This window comes from Plecotus auritus (assembly GCF_963455305.1).
Source record: "Plecotus auritus genome assembly, chromosome: 8".
Classification (NCBI taxonomy): Eukaryota; Metazoa; Chordata; class Mammalia; order Chiroptera; family Vespertilionidae; genus Plecotus; species Plecotus auritus.
The window spans coordinates 59,515,214-59,539,169 of NC_137782.1; the positions used below are offsets into that span (position 1 = coordinate 59,515,214).

At 46.2% G+C, this 23,956-nt stretch overlaps 1 protein-coding gene across 3 annotated transcripts in view; it reads right to left on the bottom strand.

Annotated features, from left to right (window-relative positions):
* Positions 1 to 793: 793 nt before the first annotated feature.
* MANBAL (mannosidase beta like) overlaps positions 794 to 23,956 on the bottom strand; it is a 38,761-nt gene continuing 15,598 nt past the window's right edge. For all 3 annotated transcript variants that reach the window (XM_080686362.1, XM_080686363.1, XM_080686361.1), the window contains exons 2-3: positions 21,764 to 21,959; positions 794 to 4,634 (exon numbers count right to left, since the gene is read on the bottom strand). In XM_080686362.1, the coding sequence (XP_080542488.1) occupies positions 4,530 to 4,634; positions 21,764 to 21,913 (255 nt within the window). In that variant the 5' untranslated portion in view covers positions 21,914 to 21,959 and the 3' untranslated portion in view covers positions 794 to 4,529. The remainder of the gene's footprint in view (positions 4,635 to 21,763; positions 21,960 to 23,956) is intronic.

Sequence of the window (23,956 nt, forward strand, 5' to 3'; positions counted from 1 at the left end):
GAGTTCCAATCACTCCACAGACTCCGCAACATTTGCTGTGGTTTTTGTGTGTGTTTTTTTGTCAGTCTTTTTTATTTTCGTCATTCTGGTATCACATTGTGGTTTTCATTTGCATTTCCCTGATGACTAATAAACTCCTTTCGTGAGTTTATTTAGAATTTTTTTAAAGGTAGTTCCTCTCCCCTTTGCTACCATGTAGCTTTCAGCCTCTATAATTTGAAGGACTTTTGAATAAATGAGGAAGGGAAAACTGAAGACACAATCCACCAGAAATCAGAAGAGCTCTCCAACTACAAAAGCAAGCATGAGCTCAACCTGGGAACCTTTCTCTTAATTTTGGTTTCCCAGGACTGTGGGGTAAGGACATGCTCATCTTCTGAGGAAGCCAAGATTATGTTTTAATTACAATAATTTTGTCCTGGATTGAATAATCGTTTTCATTCCTCCCATTTATAAACTACTACTATGCTGTAGACACCATATATACACACAGTGTGTCTAATTTTTCAATAGCCCTGCAAGGTTGTTATATGATCTCCATTTAGTGAACTTTGAAAATCAGAGATGTGAATTCCTTTGCCTAACACCACATAGCTACATCTCCACAGAATCAGATTAAAAATGTGACTGCTCCAAAATCACATTCACCAAGCTGCCTTACACACACACACACACACACACACACACACACACACACGAATATTAGTCAGCCATAAAAAGGAACAAAGTGCTGATATGATACATGAGCCTCAGAAACATCATGCTAAGTGAAAGAAGCCAGACACAAAAGGTCACATATTGTGTGTGATTCCATTTATTCAAAATATCTAGAATGGGTAAATCTATACCTATCAACAGATAGTAAATTGATGGTTGCCAGAGGTTCAGGAGAGAGGAGAATGGGGGGGAACTGCTTAATGGGGCTTTCTTTAGGAATGACAAAGTTAATTTGGAACTAGATGGGGTGGTGGTTACATAACATTGTGAATACACTAAATGCCACTAAATTGTACACTTTAAATAGTTCATGTTTATTCACTTCAATAAGACCTTTTAACTCCACTCTAGAGCATAATTTTACCATTGGTGATTTAGTCCTTTGGGTAATGATGCCTCCAGAACCTGGGCCCAATCTTTTCCCCCCCGCAGAGAGCCCTCCTTGAGAATTCCAGGGTGAAAAGGGAGGAGGCAGCAGGATGACTCAGAGAGTGGGGCCTGGAGTTGGGCTGCCTGAGTTCATTTCCAGGTACCTCCATGCCATCAAATGTAAAATGGGGATGATCATGTTACCATCCTCATGGGGTTGCTGTGAGGATGGAATCATGTACACAGAGTGTCTGGGCACATGTAATGTTTATTCACTAAGCTATATTGCTAGGGCAGGCCACCTTATCCTAATATCATCCATGCAGCAAATATTTATTGAGCATCTACTATGTGCCAGGCACTCTTCTAAGCCGTGGGGACTCATCTACAAGCAAGACCAATAAAATTCCTTTCTTCTTAGAGCTTACATTCCAACTGAGATACAAGAAAACACACCAAGTAAGTAAAATACATAGTATATTGGATGATGGTATATGCTCAGAAGAAAAAATGAATAAGGCATAGGGACAGGAAGTTTTGGGGAAAGGTTACAATTTTAAATTGGGTTTGAGAAGGCTTCCCTGAATAAGCATCTGAGGGAAGTAAGGTATATTCATTTCCTATTGCTGCTGTAACAAGTACACAAACTTAGTGGCTTAAGACAACCCAAATGTAGTATTTTACAGTTCTTAAGGTCAGGAGTCCTTGCTGGGCTAAAATCAAGGCGTTGGCAGAGCTGTTTTCCTTCTGGGAGCTCTAGGGAAGGTCCATGCCTTGTCTTTTCCAGTTTCTAGAAGCCGCCCACATTCCTTGGCTCATGGCTCCACATTACTCCAACGTATGCTCCCATCATCCCATCTCCTTCTCTTTGGCTTTCCTGCCTTCCTCTTTTCCTTATAAAGACCCTTGTAATTTTATTGGGCCCATCTGGATAATCCAGAATAATCTCCCTATCTCAAGATCCTTAATTTAATCATACCTGCAAAGCCCTTTTTGCCATGTAAGGTGATAGTCACCAGTCCTCAGGACTAGGATGTGGACATCTTTGGGGCCATTATTCTACCACTTGGGGCATAGTATCTAGAGAAAGTGGGAACAGCAAGTTCAAAGGTCCTAAGGCAGCAGTTGCCTGGCATGTTTGAAGAAGATGGTGGCCAGTGAGGACGCAGTAGAGTGGGCGAGGGAGGAGTGGTCTCTCACAAGGTCAGAAAGGTGAAGAAGTGGAGTGGCATTTGCAGGACTTTAGCCTTTACTTGAAATGGGAGCATGTGAGGGATGCGATCTTACAGGTTTTAACAGCATCCCTCTGGCTGCTCTGTTGAGTACAGTCTATCATGAAGAGGTTGCTACACTATCTGGGCAAGATGATGGTGGCTGGACCATGGTAGTAGAGGAAAGTGGTGACATAAGGTCTCATTCTAGATTTTGAAGGTCAAGTAACAAGGAACCACTTAAGGGTCAGAAGTGGAGTGTCACAGAATGAGGGGAGTCAAGGATGACTCCAAGGTATTTGGCCTGAGCAACTGGAAGAATTAAGATGCTCTTTAAGATGAGGAAGACCACAAAAAGATCGGACTTGGGACGGCTGGTGAGAGATCTGGGATTTGCTTTGAGATGCATGTGAGTATCCAATGGAGATACTGAGTGGGAAGTCAGATATGAGTCTGGAGTTTAGAAGAGAGATCTGGAGGGATTTATTTGGGAGACATGGTAGTATTGAAAGCCAGGAGCCTGGATGAGATCGTCAAGGGAGTGCATGCAGAGATAAGAGAACCACGGGCCCCTCTGAGGAGGAGAACCCAGTGATGTTGGAGGAAAACCAGGGAAGGGTGTGGTCCTAGAAGCCAGGAGCGCCGAACGTTAGAAACTGTCCAGAGTAAGCATGGAATGGGGCAGGTGGAGTAGAGGATGACCACCCTTGCTTTCCTAGGTCTGATCTCTGGCAAACAGCCTCTCTGGGAGATAATTTAAGGGAGACGGACCTGCTGTGGTGGAAAATCTTGCCAGGCCCACTGTAGCAGTGCAGGGACCCTCAAGGCACCGAACCTATTGACACTCACTGGATATTTGTTAAATCCCGAGGAAAGGGCCATGGACTTGGGCCCAAGTCTGAGTCTGGCACTCTCAAGAAGTCAGGATTTCAGTTTCCCCTCTCTAAAATAGAAATGAATCATGCTCACTCCTTCAGCTCCCCCTCATCAGCCATGACATTGGGGAAAGTGTTTGGCAAACTGTAAACCAGCTGGGCGAATTGGACTTAGGTCGAGGCTTTTACTTGGCAGCTGACTCAAGGTACATGGCTGGACCTGTGTGACCCACCCCACGCCACATGAGGCCTTCGACTTGATTTTTCTCAAGTCACTCTAAGGACAAGCAGCTCCTTCCTCAGGCAACAGGAACTGGGAATGAGTGGGACCTGGTCCCAGTGGAAACTCTAACACATACATGGACATTCACAAGTGTTTCCAATGACTAAAGACCACACAAAGCAGCTGGCTAAACCCTTCCTGAAAAGTCTTCCCAGGATGCCTGCAGAGCTGCCCTCACCCCTGGCCATCCTTAGCCACAATGTCCCACCTCTCCAAGGGTGAGCCCTTCCTTCACCCCTAAGGCAGGGACCAGGCTCCCCCTTTCCCTTAGCAACAGACAGCACACAGGAGGTTCAGCATGCAGGCCAGTTTATTCACATTTACTTCCCCCAAAGACTTTTCCACACTGGTCAGGGAATGAAAGAATTGGGGGGTTAGGGAAGAGAGACATGGGATATTGTAGAGGTGGAAGCCAAAAGGCTCACCTTGAATGTGCTATGATGGGATGAAAAGACTTTGGTCTGAGAGTGACAGGCCCCCATTTCAGAGACTCAGAAAGTTGGGCCCAAGAAACACACATTCACCCAAACCTCTTCCATCTGCGAGAAGAGAACCAGGCATTAACCTGACCTGGGTCTTCTGCTGGCTCTCACACCAGGCAGTTTTCAGACCTGGCCATAACATTACTGGCCATGGTGACTTGACCTAAACAGGTGAGGCCTGGCTCCAACTGCACAAGTGGAGGAGACAAAGGTGACTGATTAGCAGGTCTGTGGTGCACAAATAATGGGAGAGGGCAGTGCTTGTCAGCATTAGATAATGGCTCTGAAACATAGTGTAAATCCACAAGGTCTAAAGGCCAGACTCCATGATTAAGTAGAAAATATAATCTGACTGGACTTGTGAACAGACTTCTCAGACAGTCTCTGCTAACAGGGTATTTCAGTCTCCTTGACTCTAAACCACCAAGGAAGCAGGAGGAAGAGGAAGTGGTGGTCTGCCCAGCTGGGACCTGGGACTGTCATGATTGTCCAGATCTCTGAGCCTGGACGGAGTGAGGGAACAGGACGCTGAGTCCCCAGAGGGCCGCCTTCAAGGTCTCATCCCTCCCACCCAGCTCCACAACCTCGTCTTCTAACGCTTCTTCTTGGCCTCCTTCTTGGGCCTCTTGTTTGTGGAAGGAGCAGCAGCCTTGGGCTTCCTCACTTCCCCACTTCTGGGCTCAGATGGTTCTGTCTCCTGCATGGTGATAAAACAAAGAGTCCTGCTTAGATTAATCAAGCCTGACATCAGCAAAATGAGATCATGTCTGAAGGGACTTTGCAGTCAGAAGCATGCCACAGAAACACAAGGGATGGAAACCATGATGGCTGGGACCCAGGACAGATATGTGTTGCAGGTTAGTCCCTGGGAGCTGGGCAGTGCTTAGTAAACAGAGGGGGAGGCCCTGAGGGCAGGACACAGTCTTTGGAGTCTCATAAGCCTGGGTAGAATCTAGGCTCCTTCATGTTCTAGCCAAGTGACCTTGTGGGCAATCCGCTTCCCTTTTCTGTGCCTTGGTTAACCCACCAATGAAATGGAAGTAGCGATGCACAGCTTGGAGGACTAATATAAGTAGGCAATAATGCATAAAACGCACCCAGTAAATGTAGTTGCACCCAGTGGCTGGCTGGTCACCCTGGGCAGGGTCTGGGCAGAATTTGGGTGAAGAGTCAGCTGTGGCGCAACACCACTATGGCCTGCTCTCCCCTTCTGGCCCTGCTGTTCTCCTCCTACCATTCAACCCACAGAATGCCAGGGCCACAGGGGTGGCGTACTAGCAGGTAGGCAGCCGTTGCACTGTTCTGTGGAACCTGGCAGAGGTACCCCATGGGGTGGGCAGAAGGCAGCTTCAGGGCAGAACTCCAGACTCTCCCGACGCCTGGAGGAGCTCTGGTTTTATCTGTCATATACACTGTGATTTCTTCCCAATAAGACTTGGTTTAATCAAAGGTTCTGCGGCTTAAAAGAGGTTCAAACTGCTGATCCAACCCTGGCCTTTGTTGTGCTGATATAAAAAGTGGGCTCTGGGGAAGGGCCTCAGCCTCTCCAGCCACCCAGGCTCATGTTAGAAGTATCTGGAGAGGACTCAGTCCTGTCGAGTATCCCTTACTCCCCTGGGTGATCAATCACAGTGCCACAGCCAGGCAAGACGTCAGCAAGTTCCATCCAGCTCAGAGAGCACTAACCACAGCTCCCAGCCTCATCTGGCCCACAGGCGAACTTCACTTGGCCTACAGAGTTTATTTTTAAGAATTTAAGCCAATTGGGAGATTTCCCATTCAATCCAGATCCATAGCTTTTTTTAAAACTTTAAACATCCGGTGACACTAGCCCCGAATCCCCTTGTGGAAGAAATGGGCTGAGCTGCAGCTGCCCCTTTATTCATGTGCCCATAGCCCCCAAGACCCTGGTGCCCCCAACACTACAGAAAGAAAATGTTTCTCATTACCTGTGTTCTTTTATTAAATAATTTGAAAACAAAAAAAGACTAAGAATATTAGGAGAGAACACACTTTTTCTGGAAGAGAAAAGTATTTTCCCCTGTTTAATTGAACAACTCCCAGCTTCAGCTTGCTTTAAGCTCTATCCTTCCAGCTCACCCACTGGCCCCTGGTCTAAGTCTCACCCTACAGAAGAGGCAGGACCTCGGCTGAGGAGGGGCAGTCCCTGCCAGAAGGCTCAGTCCAGAGGTCCGTCAGCTCCCTCTTATCAGCCAGTATTGTCTTCTCTCCACCCTGCCAGCTGAGACGTCAGATGTAAAGGCCCAGCCTCAGCCCCAGAGTGACCTTCTCAAGATAATAAGCAGGCCGGTCTATCCTCTGGCCAAGTCTCTGATGACAACTCTAGACTTCCCCAGCTTGTCCCTCTGTGCTGACACTGTTTATGTAACTTGGGGGAAAAAAAAAAAAGTCCCATTATAAAAGCAAACAAAACCAAACTTCAGAGGAGCCAGTGTGTCAAGTGCACAGGCTGCAGGCTGCAGAGCTCAGCGGGAAGGCTAGTGTTTAAGGCAAACCCCACAGGGCACAATGCCTTGGGAGACCTTGGGAGCAGTACTAGTCAGTCCCTGGAAACCAGTGGGTCCCTGATTGCCCTGGGAAAACAGGCCCTGATTAGACCAATGGTTTATGCACAGGGCACCTGCTGAGGCCTTCCAGGATCTCCAGGTGGAGCCCCACTCTGAGCTTGAGTGCCTCCTCCGGTTTCAGAGGGGCCCAGTTTGGAATCCACAGAGAAGATGACATCCAGCTGCCGTCCCCTTTGATTCCTTCATCCACAGACCCTCTCTCAGGTGCCTCTCCCAGACCTCTCCTCTGATCCAGCTGTCTGTCAGATGACTAAGACTGGAGTCTCCCAGGCACCTCCAACTCAGATGTCCTAGACCAGTGGTCGGCAAACTGCGGCTCGCGAGCCACATGCGGCTCTTTGGCCCCTTGAATGTGGTTCTTCCACAAAATACCACGTGCAGGCGCGCACATACAGTGTGATTGAAACTTCGTGGCCCATGCGCAGAAGTCGGTTTTCGGCTCTCAAAAGAAATTTCAATCGTTGTACTGTTGATATTTGGCTCTGCTGACTAAGGAGTTTGCTGACCACTGTCCTAGACCAAGCATCTTCCCTTCTCCAGCAGGCCAGGGCCTTCCCCTCTCCCTCCTCCAACCTATAGGCAGAGCAACCAGAGTCCCAGGGAACCACTCTCTCCCTCCTCCACACCGTCCTGTTAGTCACCAAGTCCTTTGATTCAACCTTCCCTACCTCTTGACTCAGCCCCTCTTTAGCATCAGAGTCCCTACTTCATTCCCCCTCTGCTAACCAACCTCCCTGCTCTCTATGCCATTCCTTGTGTATCTGCCAAAGGAATTTTTTTTAAGTGCATATACCCCCATCTTGAACCTTCCAGTGGCTTTCCATCACCCACAGTCTCATGTCCCACACCTGGGATGGCATCTAAGGAGACCACCTCTCCAGCTTCAACTGTGCTCTTCTCCACCACCCCCCCACACACACACACACTGGGTCAGGCCCCAGACTCCCAACTGGTCACCCCTAACAAGAGGAGCACCCTTCTTTCCTTGGCCTCCCAATAAAGCCCTCCCCATGGTTTGGTTCAGTAAGTAGAACACACTCCTACTCACAGTCTAATCTTCCTTCTCTACTCCTCTACTTGTAGCCAAGTACATCCCTCCTCCACCCCTACCCTGCAGGGCCCCAGGAACCTTTTAATGCCACTATTATCTTATCATAGTTACATGTTCTCATGTTGGTCTCCCCTATTAGCTTGGGGACTTCAATTGTTGCTGAATGAATGAATGAGTGAAATGAAAGAACAGGCAAGATCTCCCATAACCATGGGAGATGCCCATAACTTAAGACTAGGCTTCACTTTTTCCATGGCACAGAGGACACAAGCAGATTTTAAACCCAATATACATAACCTGAAGCATATATGACTAGACATAGCAACCAATAATAATAACAACAACAGCCACAACAGCTGCTCATATTATTTACAACTAGTGACCCAGTGCACGAAATTCGTGCACCGGGGCAGGGGCGGGGGGCGTGACCCTCAGCTCAGCCTGCACCCTCTCCAATCTGGGACCCCTAGGAGGATGTCCAACTGCCGGTTTAGGCCCGATCCCACAGGACGTCCCTCTCACAATCCGGGACTGCTGGCTCCTAACTGCTCACCTGCCTGCCTGTCTGATTGCCCCTAACCACTCTGGCTGCTGGCCTGCTCACCCCCAACTGCCCCCCACCCCCCGCAGGCCTTCTCGCCCCAACTGCCCCTCTGCCGGCCTGCTCACCCCCAATTCCCACCCCCCACCGGCCTGATCACCCCCAACTGCCCCCCCTGCCAGCCTGCTTGCCCCCAACTGCTCCCCCCCCCGCTGGCTTGACCACCCCCAACTGCCCTCCCCTCCTGGCCTGATCACTCCTAACCACCTCTGCCTCGGACCCGCCACCATAGCTTTGTTCGGAAGGACATCCGGGAAGGTCTCCCAGAAGGTCTCCCAGTCTAATTATCATATTACTCTTTTATTAGTATAGATATGCTTGTGTTCCATGGTTTAGACATATCTTATTTTAGCCTCACAAAGTGCCCTAATGAGCCCATTTTATAGATGAAAGAAGAGATACTCAGAGAGGTAATGTGACTTGGCTAAGGTCTCCGGTGGTGAGCAGCAGAGCCAGGATTTGAACCTAAGCTCTTAATGGTTATATACAGGATAGCCTCTCCAGCTTCCTAAGTGACCTCAGGGTTATGGAGACAGAGAATTTGAGTCAACTGTGAAATCTACTTTCACAAATTGACACGGACAACTGGTTCTAGATTCTGTCTGTCAATGGGTCATCCAGAACCCCTGTTTGTGACTAAAGTTCTACAGGAGTCGGGAAAGTGGGTTAGTGCTCCTCGAGTCAGGCTTTACTTTCTACAGATGAAAGCAATTCTCTGTAGGTGTGTGTACATATTACAGTCATCGAGTCATCTGAATGTCTTACCTGTCTCCTCACGCAGACCTCCTCCTCCCTTTCCCATCTCAATTTCTGGCATTGTCACCTACCTAGTTACCCAAGCTAAAAAGCTCCAAGTCATTTCTCAGTTCTCATCATTCCCTGGTGCCCCACATTCCACCTGTCCCCAGGTCCTGTCCACTCTGCCTTCCAATGGGCTCTCATTCCACCACCCCCTTTGGACACACACTACTGTGCCAGATCAGACTCCGCAGTCTCCTGCCTGCCTCATTGTATCAGCCTCCCACAGATTTTCCTCACCACCTGCCACATTGCTTTCAGAATCTAAAACTGTTGTTTCAGGAGACCACGTCTGTTTTCTGCTTTAAAAGTGTCCCTGGCTCCCTCTCAATATAATTTCTAGAGCCTAAGTGTGGCCTCCAGGGCCCTGTCACTCTAGCCCCAACCCTGTCTCAGGACACACCCCCTCATGCAGCCCACTCTGTCACTCTGCATTACTGATCAAGCTAGCATCTCCCAGGTATTCAGTTCCCTGTCATGCTCAGCACAGGCACTCCACATTCATCACCCATCTGTCTATGCCCAGTGTAAACAGGTTCTGTGCCGGGCACCATAGGGCAATGAAGAAGATAATGCATACTTAGTGATGTGCACCATGTGGGTGCTTCACAAACATCAGCTCAGTGAGCCTCCCATCACCCTGACCAGCCAGCCACTGTAAGCTCCATTTTACAGGTGAGGAAACTAAGGCTCAGAGACTGGTCCACTGAGGCACAGCTGCCTCCCACACAAGCTGTAGGGAGCAAGGCAGCTATTACACACGATTCGGCTGCTGGGGCCCTAGCCACACAGAGCTAGCGCTCCAAGTCCTTGGCTGGCAAGAATGACTCTGAACGAATGGCTGACTTAATTTCTCTTCAACTGCATGTTGCTGGTACAAGCCAGGCAGGGGGCAGATTCCAAAAGCTACAGCCCCACCTTTAAATCTGGGAACACCTCTCTTCCTCTGAAGCAAGTTTTACGTTTCCTCGACAATCACACTACCAGGAGTAAAAGAAAATCTCTCCTGCCAGGAGGCTCCTGGGTCTGCAGAGATGTCCTCTGTGGACAGAGGCCTCATCAATAATGAAGCAGCTCCACGACCGCTTACGAGGCCAGAAAATTGCTGCTATTCATCAGCTTCAAATAATCGAATCTGTGCCACAATGCATCAAATCCCTTCCAGCAGGGAAAGCGCCCAGAATTTTATGGTTTCTACTACACAGTTCAGTGTGGATTTGGTCCTATAAATCAGGACCAAATGTCATTCTGCACAGACTGAAACCATGCTTTTCTCTAAAATGGTCCAGGAAAGAAAACCACTGTGCTCAGCTCAGAAAACCCCACACACCTTATCTCACTTGATCCTCAAAAACTGTGGGCCGGGCATCCGTGCCCTCCTTTTACAGCTCAGCACACAGGCTCAGGGAGATGAGGGTGGGCCAGCACCTAGGCCAGGTGTGACTAGTGCTGAAGCTCCTGCTGCCCCACTGTACACTACTGCCCAGGGCCCTGGGCAGGGTGGGCACTGAGAAGACCTTGCAGAGATGGAACCAGCTCTGGCCTTGAGGAGAATAGGACTAGCTGAAACAGGGAGCAGGGGAGGCCGTCCATGTGGACTCGACAAGGCAAACAGAGACATAGCATCCAGGACGTGCTTGGCAGGCAAGGAGAACTGTGATTAGTGAGAATAGCCTTAGGAATTCATTCCAGACACAAGTCAGCACAACGTAGGCCCTTCCCACCGGCTGGTCTGTGGTTCCCTATGTGTCCCGCTGTCTCTCCCACAAGCAGGTATACATCTTGAGACCATGTTTATACTTTTACCCTGCCCACCACACAGCAATCTCTCAGAGACGACTCACTAAGTGGAAAAATACCTGCTGCCCATTTCAACTGCAAACTCCTCCAAAGCTTAAAAAAAGTACAGGGCAGAATTGCACAGTTGGTTCTGCAACCTATCTCCTAAGGTGTTGAGAATAGGAATATACTTACCCAGGTTAATTATTTACTAGGGCAGCCTTTACTGGCAATCAGGGGAGCCTCGTATAAAATCAACACCCTCATGCAGAATTTCCCAGCAGGGTCCTGAACTTCTAGGCCACTGCCCCTAGGAGGGTGCCATCTAAACACTGGTTCCAGGGCTCCAACACTGTAGGGTTTTCTGGCTGACAGTAAAGTCTACCTGGGCATTGCATTGAAAGCTATCACTCTTGTCATCAATTCTGGTGAGTTGCCCTCCACTGGATCACAATGCTGGGCATAGATAGTCTTTGTCTGCCCAGCACCTCCTTTCGATTAGGGCCCTTCCCTTTATCCCATGTGGTTCTGAGGGCCTCTCAGTCACTGTGGACATAGGAATACTAGTAGACAGTTATAGTTGCCTGGCAGAAATGGTGCCTATTGCCCTTCTCACCTGTGGACAAGGTGCAAGCATGTGAAGGAGAGGTCTTGCATGAGTTTGGCCATGGGCTTAGAAAAATGGCCCCTCTTGCTTGTAAATAACGAGCAATTGGATGCAGACTGGGGCCTCTGCAGCCAACTTCCTGACACATGGCAAGGGCCTGAGAATGAAGTCAACACTTGCAGGAAAGCCTCCAGGAATAAAGAGACCAACAGAACCCTATTGAGCCTCTGAACCCAGCTGTGCCTTGAAATTCCCAGTTCAAAGAGCCAATACCATTTTCTGGGGAAACTGCTGGAGCAGAGTTTCTGAACTTTCAACAGAAAGCATCCCCATTAATACAAGAAGAGACTGTGGCAATCTACAAAGACATCAGAGTGGAAATGAAGGCATTGGGTGGCTGGGGAGACGTGACCTAAACATCTGAAGGTATTAGAACAGTCAGCATTTAAACTACTAGGAGAATTCATGATTAACTGCCAGATGAACTATTACTATCTGCTGCTTGAGTCGCTGAACTAAGTACACACCCACTGGCTGAGGGTTGAGTGGATCCATATTGTGTGTAGAAACTGGTCCAAAGGAGGCTTGGGAGTCAGCTCAGGCAGGCTTTCAGGACGAGAGGGGAGAGGGCTCCCTACCTTCACTATCTTATTAGCCACTCTTGAAATTCCTGGATCTGGGCTCCAACCTCATTAAACTACAGCACTCCATTTTGAGAAAAGCTTTGGACTATCTTCCCAGAAAATGTGCATGAACATGAAAATGTCACATTTTTGTACACGATTCCAGGGAGCTCACAGACTTCTATAGCCTATCTAGGGACCCCGTAGGGACTCAGGAACTCCCCATTAAGAACTCTGTTCTACTGAAAGCAAACTGAAGGAGCAGCCTGAACACAGCATTGTTGTCAAACTGAGCAGCTTATCCTCAATCACACAATTGTTTTCATCACCCGGTCTCTGTGGGGACTGGGTTTTCCACGTGCTCTCCTTGAACCACTGGGTGGTTTTCAGGGAGACCACAGTCTCCTGTTTGTCTGCCCACTGCTCAGCCCAGTCTCCTGAGAGAGTGAGAGGAATGCAGACCCCTGCTTTGTCTGCACAGCACTCTTGCTCCTTTGAGAAATGACCTTCCCCTCCACTCCTAGAGGTCATGCCACAGGACCCTCACCTTCCCCCACACTGGCCATAGCTGTCCCAAGTTAGGTCAGCTACAGTTCCTTCTCTGGGGATTTTGAAATTGGGATCAAGCAGGAAGGCAGCCTCCAGATGTTGTAATTGAAGGACGTCAGCTCTGGGAGCTGTTAGTGGCCATGTTTCTTCTTAACCACAAGGACAGCACACAGAGGAAGCAGGGCCCAGGTAAGTGAAGTGAAAGGCAGGAGACGAGAGGAGAAGCCAAGGGGATGCAGATGGTGAGTGAAGGGGTCCCAGGTTCCCACCCCTCCCAGAGGCCCAGCTGCATCCCTGCTTGCGCACAGTACCCCCCACCTTTTCAGTACATCTACACTGCACAGAAGCTACTTCAAGTAGTTCAGGCAATGCCTTAAGTACAGGCCTCTCCTGAATTTTAATTTCCCTTGAAAAGCTCAACAATTCATTCTTAGGGTTTTAAGAAATAATGCTATGCTGATAAAATAATTCCCAGGTCTCTATTCCCAACTTCTCACTTGGATGTCTTGCTATCACTTCACACCTAACAGTTGTAGAACTGAACACCTCCTGTCCCGAAATTGGTTTATGCTTCAGGAAATGGTCTAAGAACTATTCCAATGGCTACATAACAGAATCACCTGGGCATTTGAAGAAAATACTAAGCCAGGGCCTCAGAGAACAACTGAATCAAAATTTCTATGGGGGAAGCTCAGGCTCAAACAAATGCTTGTTTTCCCGGGTCTTAGTTTAATGAGGTGTCAGTGAGGCGGGGGGGGGGGGGGGGGGGGGAGTCCTCATTTGGCTTAGGATTCTAGGACCTTTAGTTTTGATTTTACCAATTGGTTCTTGCTCCTAATATGAAAAGGAAGGGGGTGGGGTGGGAAGTATTTGTATGTGTCCCTTTTTTCTTCCCTGATTACCCTCAAAAGAGCTTTCAAATAATCTCCTAAGTATTGGAGTACTGAAGTCATAAACTAGTTGCAAAAAATCAGCTTACTGGAACAACAGGAAAGACATTCTTTTGCTTTGCAAAGGATTTCCCATCATCTGGAGCCAAAAATATTATCTTCTGACCCAAAAAGCTACTAATAAACCTTGTTTCTTTCTATAGGCCAAGCAAGAGAGATGATTTTGCCCTAAGCAAGAAAGCAAAAAGAACAAGATTGTTCTCTGGATCCTCCCACCCCCACTCCTGCCCTCTCCCACCTCCAGCCACCCTCCACTTCCAGGTACCCCCTCCTGCTCTTGGGCTGCCTGGAGTCCCACAAACTGTCCCCATTCCCACAGGCTCCCTTCCTTCCTAAGAGCTGCCTAGCCCCAAGTCAAACCCCCCCATTTTTTCCCTCCCCATCCAAATTCCAAATCCCACTAGCACTATCTCTCTCAATTTGTAAGATTGTTTATGCACAGAATATTGTGTTCCCTCTCCATTTCTTCAGGAGTCTGAGTGAGAGAAGGTAGCAATTATGGAGGCACACAGAGGAAAGCTGGCATAACTGGAGCCATTTACTAGTGATGCAACAATAAGAAGTTAAATTAATGGTACTGTGTTTTTTGTTACTGATCCATTGGAATATTGGGGGTGGAGCTAAAACAGTAAGCTTCAGTTATGAAGACAATTCACTTATGTGAGCCTCACTCCTCCTAAATTGCAAAGATTATTAAAATTAAAGCTTATGTACTATATTTATATTTTAAAAGATGAGATTGTTGTCCCAAATTAGTCCCTAAATGGCAGGGTAAGTCAGGGGAGGGAGAATGAAGGCATACTGTAAACCCTTTGTCAACTTGTCAACTCCCTGCCTCAAAAGACCTCAACCCACTGCACCACTAAAAACCTCAGAGATCAGTAAAGGGCACCCCTCTTTCTGGAAGTTTGCTAACCTGACCCAGGCCTCTGTGGCTAGCCTCGTAGGGTTAAGACACAATCAGCAGCTCTCCAAAAGGCCACACACCTCTGACTTTACATCTCTGCCTATAAAACAAGAACATTTATCACCTCCCTCCTTTGGGACTCTTAGCTGGCTTCACCAGGGGCCAATGACAATAAAAATGTTTATTATTTATAATGCCCAATAGCATGCCATGTCTGAGGACAAAGCCCCAAAGCACAGGGATTACGTTTTTAGAATGTGATACAATTGTGGGTGGAAAAACTTTAATCATGACCTCCTTCTCAAAATACCAGAATAAGAAATAGAGATGGAGAGAACAACCCAGAGGCCACGAGCCTGTCCATATTTACCAAAGTTCCCCCGCCCCCACACTGCTCCTCCCTGCCTGTTCCCTATGTGCTAGAGCTCCTCAAGGCCCCTCTTCTCATCTCGCTCCATATTCTCTCCTTAGGAGACCTCATCCTCTCCTTTGGCTTCAGTTATAAGTCATCAATTCCCAAATGTTGATCAACCCTCAGCCCAGGTGATTCTCCTGATACAGACCTGTACATTTTAAAAGCACCTGTTTAAAACTGAACTCAGCATGTTTCTTTTCCATCCCCATCTAAGCCTGCTCCTTCACCAGGTTCCCCACTGCATCCAGTAAATTCCCATCATCCTCCCAGTTATACAGCAGGCTCTCTGAGACACAGTCATCTCCAGGACATAGGGATCTCCAGAACATACTGTATTATGTTAAGCGAAAAAAGAAAGATGTGAAACTGTGTTTACTAGGTGTACCGGTTAATAATGCAGATTTTGTAATCAAAGAAAACATGGTAATTTCAAGAGAAACATCAAAAGTGCTTTATTCAAAGTAATGTCCATCACTAGATACACATTTCCCCCATCTTTCAGGTAATTTGTGGACACCGTTTCAATAGAACTTTTCTTGTTTTGAGGCAAACCATTCAGAGCCCCAATTTTCCACTTTTCGTATGTTTTGAAGTGCTGCTTAGAAAGTGCACGTGCCATCGATGGGAACAAGTGGTAATCTGAAGGAGCAAAGTCTGGTGAATACGGTGGGTGGGTTCACACTTCCCAGGCAAGATCTTTTAATGTGTCTTTAACTGGTTTTGAAGTGTGTGATGGTGCGTTATCATGAAGCAAAATTACTCTGTCGTGTCTTCTGGCACATTCTGGTCATTTCACGATCAGAGCCTGGTTCAAATTGATTATTTGCTGTAGGTAGCGATCAGTATTAAGGGTTTCACCTGGTTTTAGAAGCTCATAATACACCATACCTTCCTGATCCCACCAAACGCAGAGCATTGTCTTCTTTCTGAAGCGATTTGGCCTTGCAGTCAATCTTGATGGTTGACCTGGATCAACCCATGATTTTATGTGTTTGGGATTCTCAAAATAAATCCACTTTTCATCGCCAGTCACAATTCAATGCAAAAAAGACTTTCTTTCATGCCACTGAAGCAACATTTTACTGATGACTTTTCGGTTTTCCATTTGTCTTTCGTTCAGTTGATGTGGCACCCATTTTCCTTCCTTTAAAATATTTTCCATTGCTTGTAAACGATCAGAAATTGTTTGCTGAGCAACGTTTAATCTTTCTGCAAGTTGTTTTTGAGTTTGACAAGCATCTTCATCCAATAATGCTTGTAATTGTTGGTCTTCAAACTTTTTCGGTTGACCTGGACGTTCTTTGTCTTTCACATCGAAATCATCACATTTTTAAAGCGTTTAAACCAGCGTTCACAAGTATCTTGAGATGGAGTATGTTCACCATAAGCTTCCCGAAGTATACAATAACTTTTTCTTCAAAATAAAGTAATGAATTAAAACTTTCCGCAAATGCTTTTTTTGGCATGAAATTTGACATTTTTAAGCATAAAAAGATCTATGATGTTAACACCTTCAGAAAATTTGACATATGAAGTTTTGAAGCTTGTTGTCAATACAGCAAAATAGCATACATATCAAATTGCATATATATCAACATATGTGTAACTCCATCTATTGAAAAAAATCCGCATTAACCGCTACACTAGTAATAGTATGCTACCTTGTGTGTATCAGAGGGAGTATACATACATACATACATATATATGATATATAGATGTGAAATACACATATATCACAAATATGCATTTATGTATGTTTTCAAAAAGAAACAAAGAAAGGATAAATCAAAATAATAAAAATGGTTACCTAGTTGGAGGAAAGATGGAAAAAGGGTGAAGAATACCGAGATTAAAGGAAACTTCTGTGACTGTATCTTATACAGTTTTGACTTTGGGAAAATGTTGTATATAAATGTTTTATATAATTTTAATTAAATCAAAAGAAAAAAAGCCCTAAAAATTAAAAACAAATTAAAACAAATTAACCTAATTGTATGTCATGATAGAAGTATACCTATATGAAGAAAAGAATTACTAAACGCAGTACTCTAACCAGACATCCCTACTGGAACGTATCTGTAGGCTAAAACAGAACCACAAAGAAATCTTAAATTTCACTCTGAGTCTTACTATTAGTAGTGAAACCAATATAGTTATTTTAAAACTATAACAAGTATATCGTAGGTGTGCAGAATAGATATCATTTAAAAAGCTGCTATCCTTAGAAAAGTCAGCTTGTAAGGCTGGCCCTTGGCTGGCATCTGGGAAACTGGATTTGGGGTGGTTCCCACCATTCCCAGAACTGGTAAGAGTGGCTCACTGTGTCTAAAAACTGCTTGTGCAAACAATAAGGCTTATGCTGAATACCTGCTTCCCTTACGGAAGTTTGGAAGTTTAGTCTGTGCTAAGCAGAGGGTGCTTATGTGACCATCCCCAATAAAAACCCTAGGCAATGAGTCTCTAATGGCTTTCCCTGGTAGACAATATTTCACACAACTCAATGGAGCTCTCACTGAGACTATTTGAGCATTAAAAAAAAAAAAAAAAACACCTAAAATTAATTAAAACATAACAAACATATAAATATACAGTATATGTTCAAAATATATGAAAACAAAAACTTCACTAGTTAAAATTGGAGATTGCTAAAGCCCAAACTCACTACTCTGAAAATTAATAAAGAGAAAGATCCAAGCATAAATCCTGCCTTTTAGTATGAACAGCATTTCAGAGTAACCACACAGACAATAAGGAAAAGGCCTTCTTCAATGAAGAAATCCAACAAATAAATGGAGAAAGAAATAATGGATCTAAGCAATGATCATCAATGAGTGCTAAAACCATCTAGGTGAAAGACTTATGGGATTTTATAATAGAAGGATCAGCTAGCTTCACCTTAACCCAATGATCAATCCTAGAATCTTTAAGTGTGGAGAAACCAAGATGGCGGCATAGGTAAACACCTAAACTGCTGCCTCGCACAACAATTTCAAAACTACAACTAAAAGACAGAACGGACACCATCCAGAACCACAGGAAAGCTGACTGAGTGAAAATTCTACAACTAGAAGGAAGGAGAAAAGCTCACAGAGAATTGGAGGTACGGCAAAGGGTCTTTGTGCGCGCAGAGAGGAAGGGCGGCGGAGTGCCTGGCTGGCTTTCTCTGGCGGAAGGGGGAAGGGAGCCCCGACCGCATTGAACCCCAGTTCTGACTGCACTGAACACCTATTCCGGGCGAGCCCCTGGGGACCCACGCTCTTGTGGGGGGAGTCTGGACTCTCGGGCGGAGACTCGGGAGCCGGGGAAGGCGGAAGACTGAAAGTCCGCTCGCGCCAGTGCGCACAAAGGCTGCGGGAGGCTGCCACAGGCTTTCCCTAGCGGAAGGGAGTGAGAGGCTCCTGACGGCACAAAACCCCAGTTCTGACTGAAGTGAGCCCCAGTTCTGACTGCAGCGAACCCCAGTTCCAGGCGAACCCCCGGGGACCCACGCTCTTGTGGGGGGAGTCTGGACTCTCGGGCGGAGACTCGGGAGCCGGGGAAGGCGGAAGACTGAAAGTCCGCTCGCGCCAGTGCGCACAAAGGCTGCGGGAGGCTGCCACAGGCTTTCCCTAGCGGAAGGGAGTGAGAGGCTCCTGACGGGAGTGAGAGGCTCCTGACGGCACAAAACCCCAGTTCTGACTGAAGTGAGCCCCAGTTCTGACTGCAGCGAACCCCAGTTCCAGGCGAGCCCCCGGGGACCCACGCTCGTGTGGGGGGAGTCTGGACTCTCGGGCGGAGACTCGGGAGCCGGGGAAGGCGGAAGACTGAAAGTCCGCTCGCGCCAGTGCGCACAAAGGCTGCGGGAGGCTGCCACAGGCTTTCCCTAGCGGAAGGGAGTGAGAGGCTCCTGACGGCACAAAACCCCAGTTCCGACTGAAGTGAGCCCCAGTTCTGACTGCAGCGAACCCCAGTTCCAGGCGAGCCCCCGGGGACCCACGCTCTTGTGGGGGGAGTCTGGACTCTCGGGCGGAGACTCGGGAGCCGGGGAAGGCGGAAGACTGAAAGTCCGCTCGCGCCAGTGCGCACAAAGGCTGCGGGAGGCTGCCACAGGCTTTCCCTAGCGGAAGGGAGTGAGAGGCTCCTGACGGCACAAAACCCCAGTTCTGACTGAAGTGAGCCCCAGTTCTGACTGCAGCGAACCCCAGTTCCAGGCGAACCCCCGGGGACCCACGCTCTTGTGGGGGGAGTCTGGACTCTCGGGCGGAGACTCGGGAGCCGGGGAAGGCGGAAGACTGAAAGTCCGCTCACGCCAGTGCGCACAAAGGCTGCGGGAGGCTGCCACAGGCTTTCCCTAGCGGAAGGGAGTGAGAGGCTCCTGACGGCACCGAACACCAGTTCTGACTGAAGTGAGCCCCAGTTCTGACTGCAGTGAACCCCAGTTCCAGGCGAGCCCCCGGAGACCCACGCTCTTGTGGGGGGAGTCTGGACTCTCGGGCAGAGAATCGGGAGCCGGGAAGGCAGAGGACTGAAGGCACACACGTGCTAGCAAGGGCAAGGCTGATGGGAAGCCAAGACTGAGACTCCACCCCATCCAAGCAGAGCACAGAGGCTATTGCAATTTGGCAAGTCTAATCCTATAAGGCTGTCTCCAGCACCGGACTTCTCCCAGCATAGACACAGCTGATCCTTACAGCCAACTGGCCTGGAGGTCAATTCTTCCCAGTGATACCAACAACAATAAAGACTTAATTACAACAAGGCTGTACACACAGTCCACAAAGGGGTACACCAAGAGTGTCCACCCCAGGTTAACTGGGGAGGCAGACCCACTGGGCCAAATTGGAAACCTAGCACACAAATCTACCAACTCAGGGAAGCAGTGAAAATGCGGCGTCTAAGAATCAGATCACAAACGAAAGAAATGGAGGAAAACAAACGACTGGATATAGAATTCAAAACCACGGTTATAAGGCTTTTTAAGAATATCCTAGAAAAGGCCGATAAATATAACGAGACCCTCGAAGAGATGAAAAAGGACCAACTAGAAATTAAACATACACTGACTGAAATAAAAAATATTATACAGAGACCCAAAAACAGACAAGAGGAACACAAAAATCAAGTCAAAGAATTGAAATACAAAGAAGCAAAAAACACTCAACCGAAAAAGCAAAAAGCAAAAAAAAAAATCCAAAAAGTTGAAGATAATGTAAGAAGACTCTGGGACAACTTCAAGCGTACCAACATCAGAATTATGGGGGTGCCAGAAGAAGAGAGAGAGCAAAATACTGAAAACCTATTTGAAGAAATAATGACTGAAAACTTCCCCCACCTGGTGAAAGAAATAGACTTACAAGTCCAGGAAGCCCACAGAACCCCAAACAAAAGGAATCCAAAGAGGACTACACCAAGACACATCATAATTAAAATGCCAAGAGCAAAAGACAAAGAGAGAATATTAAAAGCAGCAAGAGAAAAACAGTTAGTTACCTACAGGGGAGCACCCATACGACTGTCAGCTGACTTTTCAACGGAAACTATGCAGGCCAGACGGGAGTGGCAAGAAATTTTCAATGTGATGAATAGCAAGAACCTACAACCAAGATTACTCTACCCAGCAAAGCTATCATTCAGAATTGAAGGGCAGATAAAGAGTTTCACAGACAAGAAAAAGCTAAAGGAGTTCATCACCACCAAACCAGTATTATATGAAATGCTGAAAGGTATTCTTAAAGAAGAGGAAGAAGAAAAAAGGAAAGATAAAAATTATGAACAACAAATACATATCTATCAACAAGTGAACCTAAAAATCAAGTGAATTAAAAACCTGAGGAACAGAATAATCTGGTGAATACAATAGAATCAGGGGCATAGAAAGGGAGTGGACTGATAATTCTCAGGGGGAAAGGGGTATGGGGGGGTTCATAAAGAGACTGGACAAAAATCATACACCTATGGATGAGGACAGTGGGGGGTAGGTAAGGGCAGAAGGTGGGGTGGGAAATGGCTGGAGGGGAAATATGGGGGAAAAAAGGAGAAATAATTGTAATAATCTGAATAAAGATTAATTTAAAAAAAAAATAAAATAAAAAATAATTACATTTTAAAAAAAAAAAAAAAAAAAAAAAAAAAAAAAGAATCTTTAAGTGTGTAACAACCAGACACCATCTGCCTGTTGATGACATAGGACAGGAGTACACAGCACCAGCTATGAGGTGTTCTCACCAATAACCTGATCTGAATTGAAGCAAGCCTCTATATCAAATTTTCTATTGATAGGAAATATGTGAAACAGAGAAACAGGGCAAGTGACATCACAGAGACGCAATCAGCCAAATCCTGGATGTGAATATCATAGATGACAATGACCTGCTTTCACCAAGATATTAATATCTTGAGAAAAGTAAGGGTGGTGGTGGTGGTGGTAGTGGAAGGGGGGTGTATAACTATAAGAGTCAAAGCAACAAAAAAGCCAATCTGATCATGTCATTCTCTTACTTAAAACCCTCTGGGTTCTGCCAACTCTTCTGCACCTCTCTCATCATGTCCCCTCTGAGCTCTAACCGCCATCACCTGCATTCAGTTCCTTGAACTACTAGCCCCTCCTTTATTCCTCAGGTACTTACCATGCAGTTCCCTCTCCCTTGGGGAGGAGAAGTGACCTAGCCACTCAGGTACCCTCTTGCCATACACCCTCATAACACCCTGTACTTCTCAGATGTGTATGTTTCACATCTGCCCTTGAGGACAGACACCACATCTTTTAGCAGAGTGTAACACTAAATAAAAATCTGCTTAACACACAGGTGAACAAATAAAGTATTAATCACATGGCTCAATGCCACCAGGCAGGAAGTTGGGGACACATTATCAATAAAGCCCAGCATAGTCCCTGCTGATCTTCATTGCTGTGATATCTATTTTTACTACCCAGAACCCAGCCTGAGGAGCTGAGGGACACAGAGAAGGAAGGACTCACCACCTCGTGGGACTTGGGAACAGGTATGATGATGGCTAGCACACAGATGAGCTGGAAGATGGCCCCCAGGAAGAGACCATACCGTAGCAGGTTCTCCAGGAACGTGGGCTCAGGCACCTCAGGAGGGGAGAAGTCCAGGTCGGAGGCCATGGCTCCTGCTATCTGAGGTCTCCTCTGACTCACCACACTCCAACTTCTAAAGGCAAAGGGTAAGTGTCATTTTCTACAACTGACTTTTAAACAGTCCCATTACAACACACACACACACACACACACACACACACACACATATATATGAATATATAAAACAATTGTGGTGAAATCAATTATTGAATCTAGGTGGAGTATATATGGATAGTCACTGAACCATTCTTTCAACTTTTTGGTATGTTTGAATTTTTTCCAATTATAAAGTTAGAAAAGAATAAGTAAGTAAATGCAAACACTTCTACAAAAATCTCAAATCAACACACATTTACTGAAGGCCTGCTATGTTTCTTATGTGTTCATTTATTCATCTAGTCATTCATTCAACAAATACTTAGTGAACACCAAGCATTGAAGAGTGAGCAAAACAGACATATCTCTATTCTCGTGGGGTCTACATCTCAGGAAAGAGGCAAAAAACACATCCAGATGTGAAACACCAGCTATTTAAAGCTGTTTAAAAAAAAAAAACAACTTAAGAAGGGCATCATTTATTTTATATAGAGTGACAGGAAGTGCTCTCTGAAGGAGAGATGGGAATAAAGTGGCAGAGATATGAAATGTACGAGTAAACCATAGGAACATCTTAGGGCACATATCCCAGGCAGAGAAAAAAGCAAGTGAGAGGCCCTGGGGCAAGGATATGAGTCCAAAAGGGCCAGAAAGGGGAGCTCAGGAGGGAGAGAGGAAAGAGGTAAGGTCAGAGAGGAGTGGGAGCTGACCTTGCAGAACCCTCACTTTCAATTTGATTAACATGTAAAGCCATAGAAGCACTTTGAGCAAAGAAGTGACATGACTTGACTTACACTAATGAGGGAAAGTGGGGTGCAGAGTAGACATGAAGATCAGAGAGGAGGCTATTGCCAGTAACTCAAGTAAGAGATGCTGGAGACATGGAAGACAGGAGCAGTGGTAGAAGGTCTGGCTTCAGCCCACCTCCGGCCTCTCCTTCTACCTGGGCCCCCCACTCCTAATACCCTGGTCAAGCTGAAAGAACTGCCTGTAATTCTCTAAGAGCACCAGGCTCTTCCTCCAAGGCTGAGCTCTCAAGTGCCACCTCCCAGGCATGTCTTTCTTACTGCCACCTTCCTGACTGAACTACTCCCCCTCTACCACAGCACTCAAAAGTGGCTTCTTTCTGCCCACCTCAACGAACAAGGGGCTAAATTACTTTGGAACCAGGCTCACCTGACTCCAAAGCCTTTTGTTTTTTCAGAGATCTGTGTCTCAATGCAATTTTCTGTGAAATCTGAGCTAATATGGTGGCCAAGTGTCATATGTGGCTATTGAGAGTTGAACTATAACTAGTCCAAGCTGAGAATGGCTGTTAAGTTAAAAAGACACTCAAATTAGAAGATGGTATGAACATAAGAATGTAAAAGATCTCATTAATAATGTGTTATCTTAATTACATGTTGAAATGATATATTGGGTTAAAACTGATTACATTATCAATTTCACCTGATTTTGAAAAGAAAGAACAAAGTTAGAAGATTCACTTTCTGATTTCAAAACTTGTTACAAAGCTACAATAATCAAAACAGTGTGGTACTGGTATAAGGATCTAGGCCAATGGAATAGAGTGCCCAGAAATAAATCCTCACACATACAGCCAATTAATTTCCGAACAAGGGTTACAAGACCATTCAATGGGGGAAGGGCAGTCTTTTCAACAAATAGTGCTAGCAAAACTGGATATTCACATACAAAAGTATAAAGCTGGACCCCTACCTTATACCATATACAAAAATTAATTCAAAATGGACCAAAGATCTAAACTCAAGAGCTAAAATTATAAAAGTTATGGGGAAACTTTGTGACATTGGATTTCTTGGATGTGACACCAAAAGCACTGGCAACAAAAGAAAAAAAATAAAATGAACTTCATAAGAATTAAATATCTTTTGTGCATCAGAGGACATTACCAAGAGAGTGAAAAGACAAACTGAAAAAGTTTGGTAATGTCTCAAAAAGTTAAACATAGAA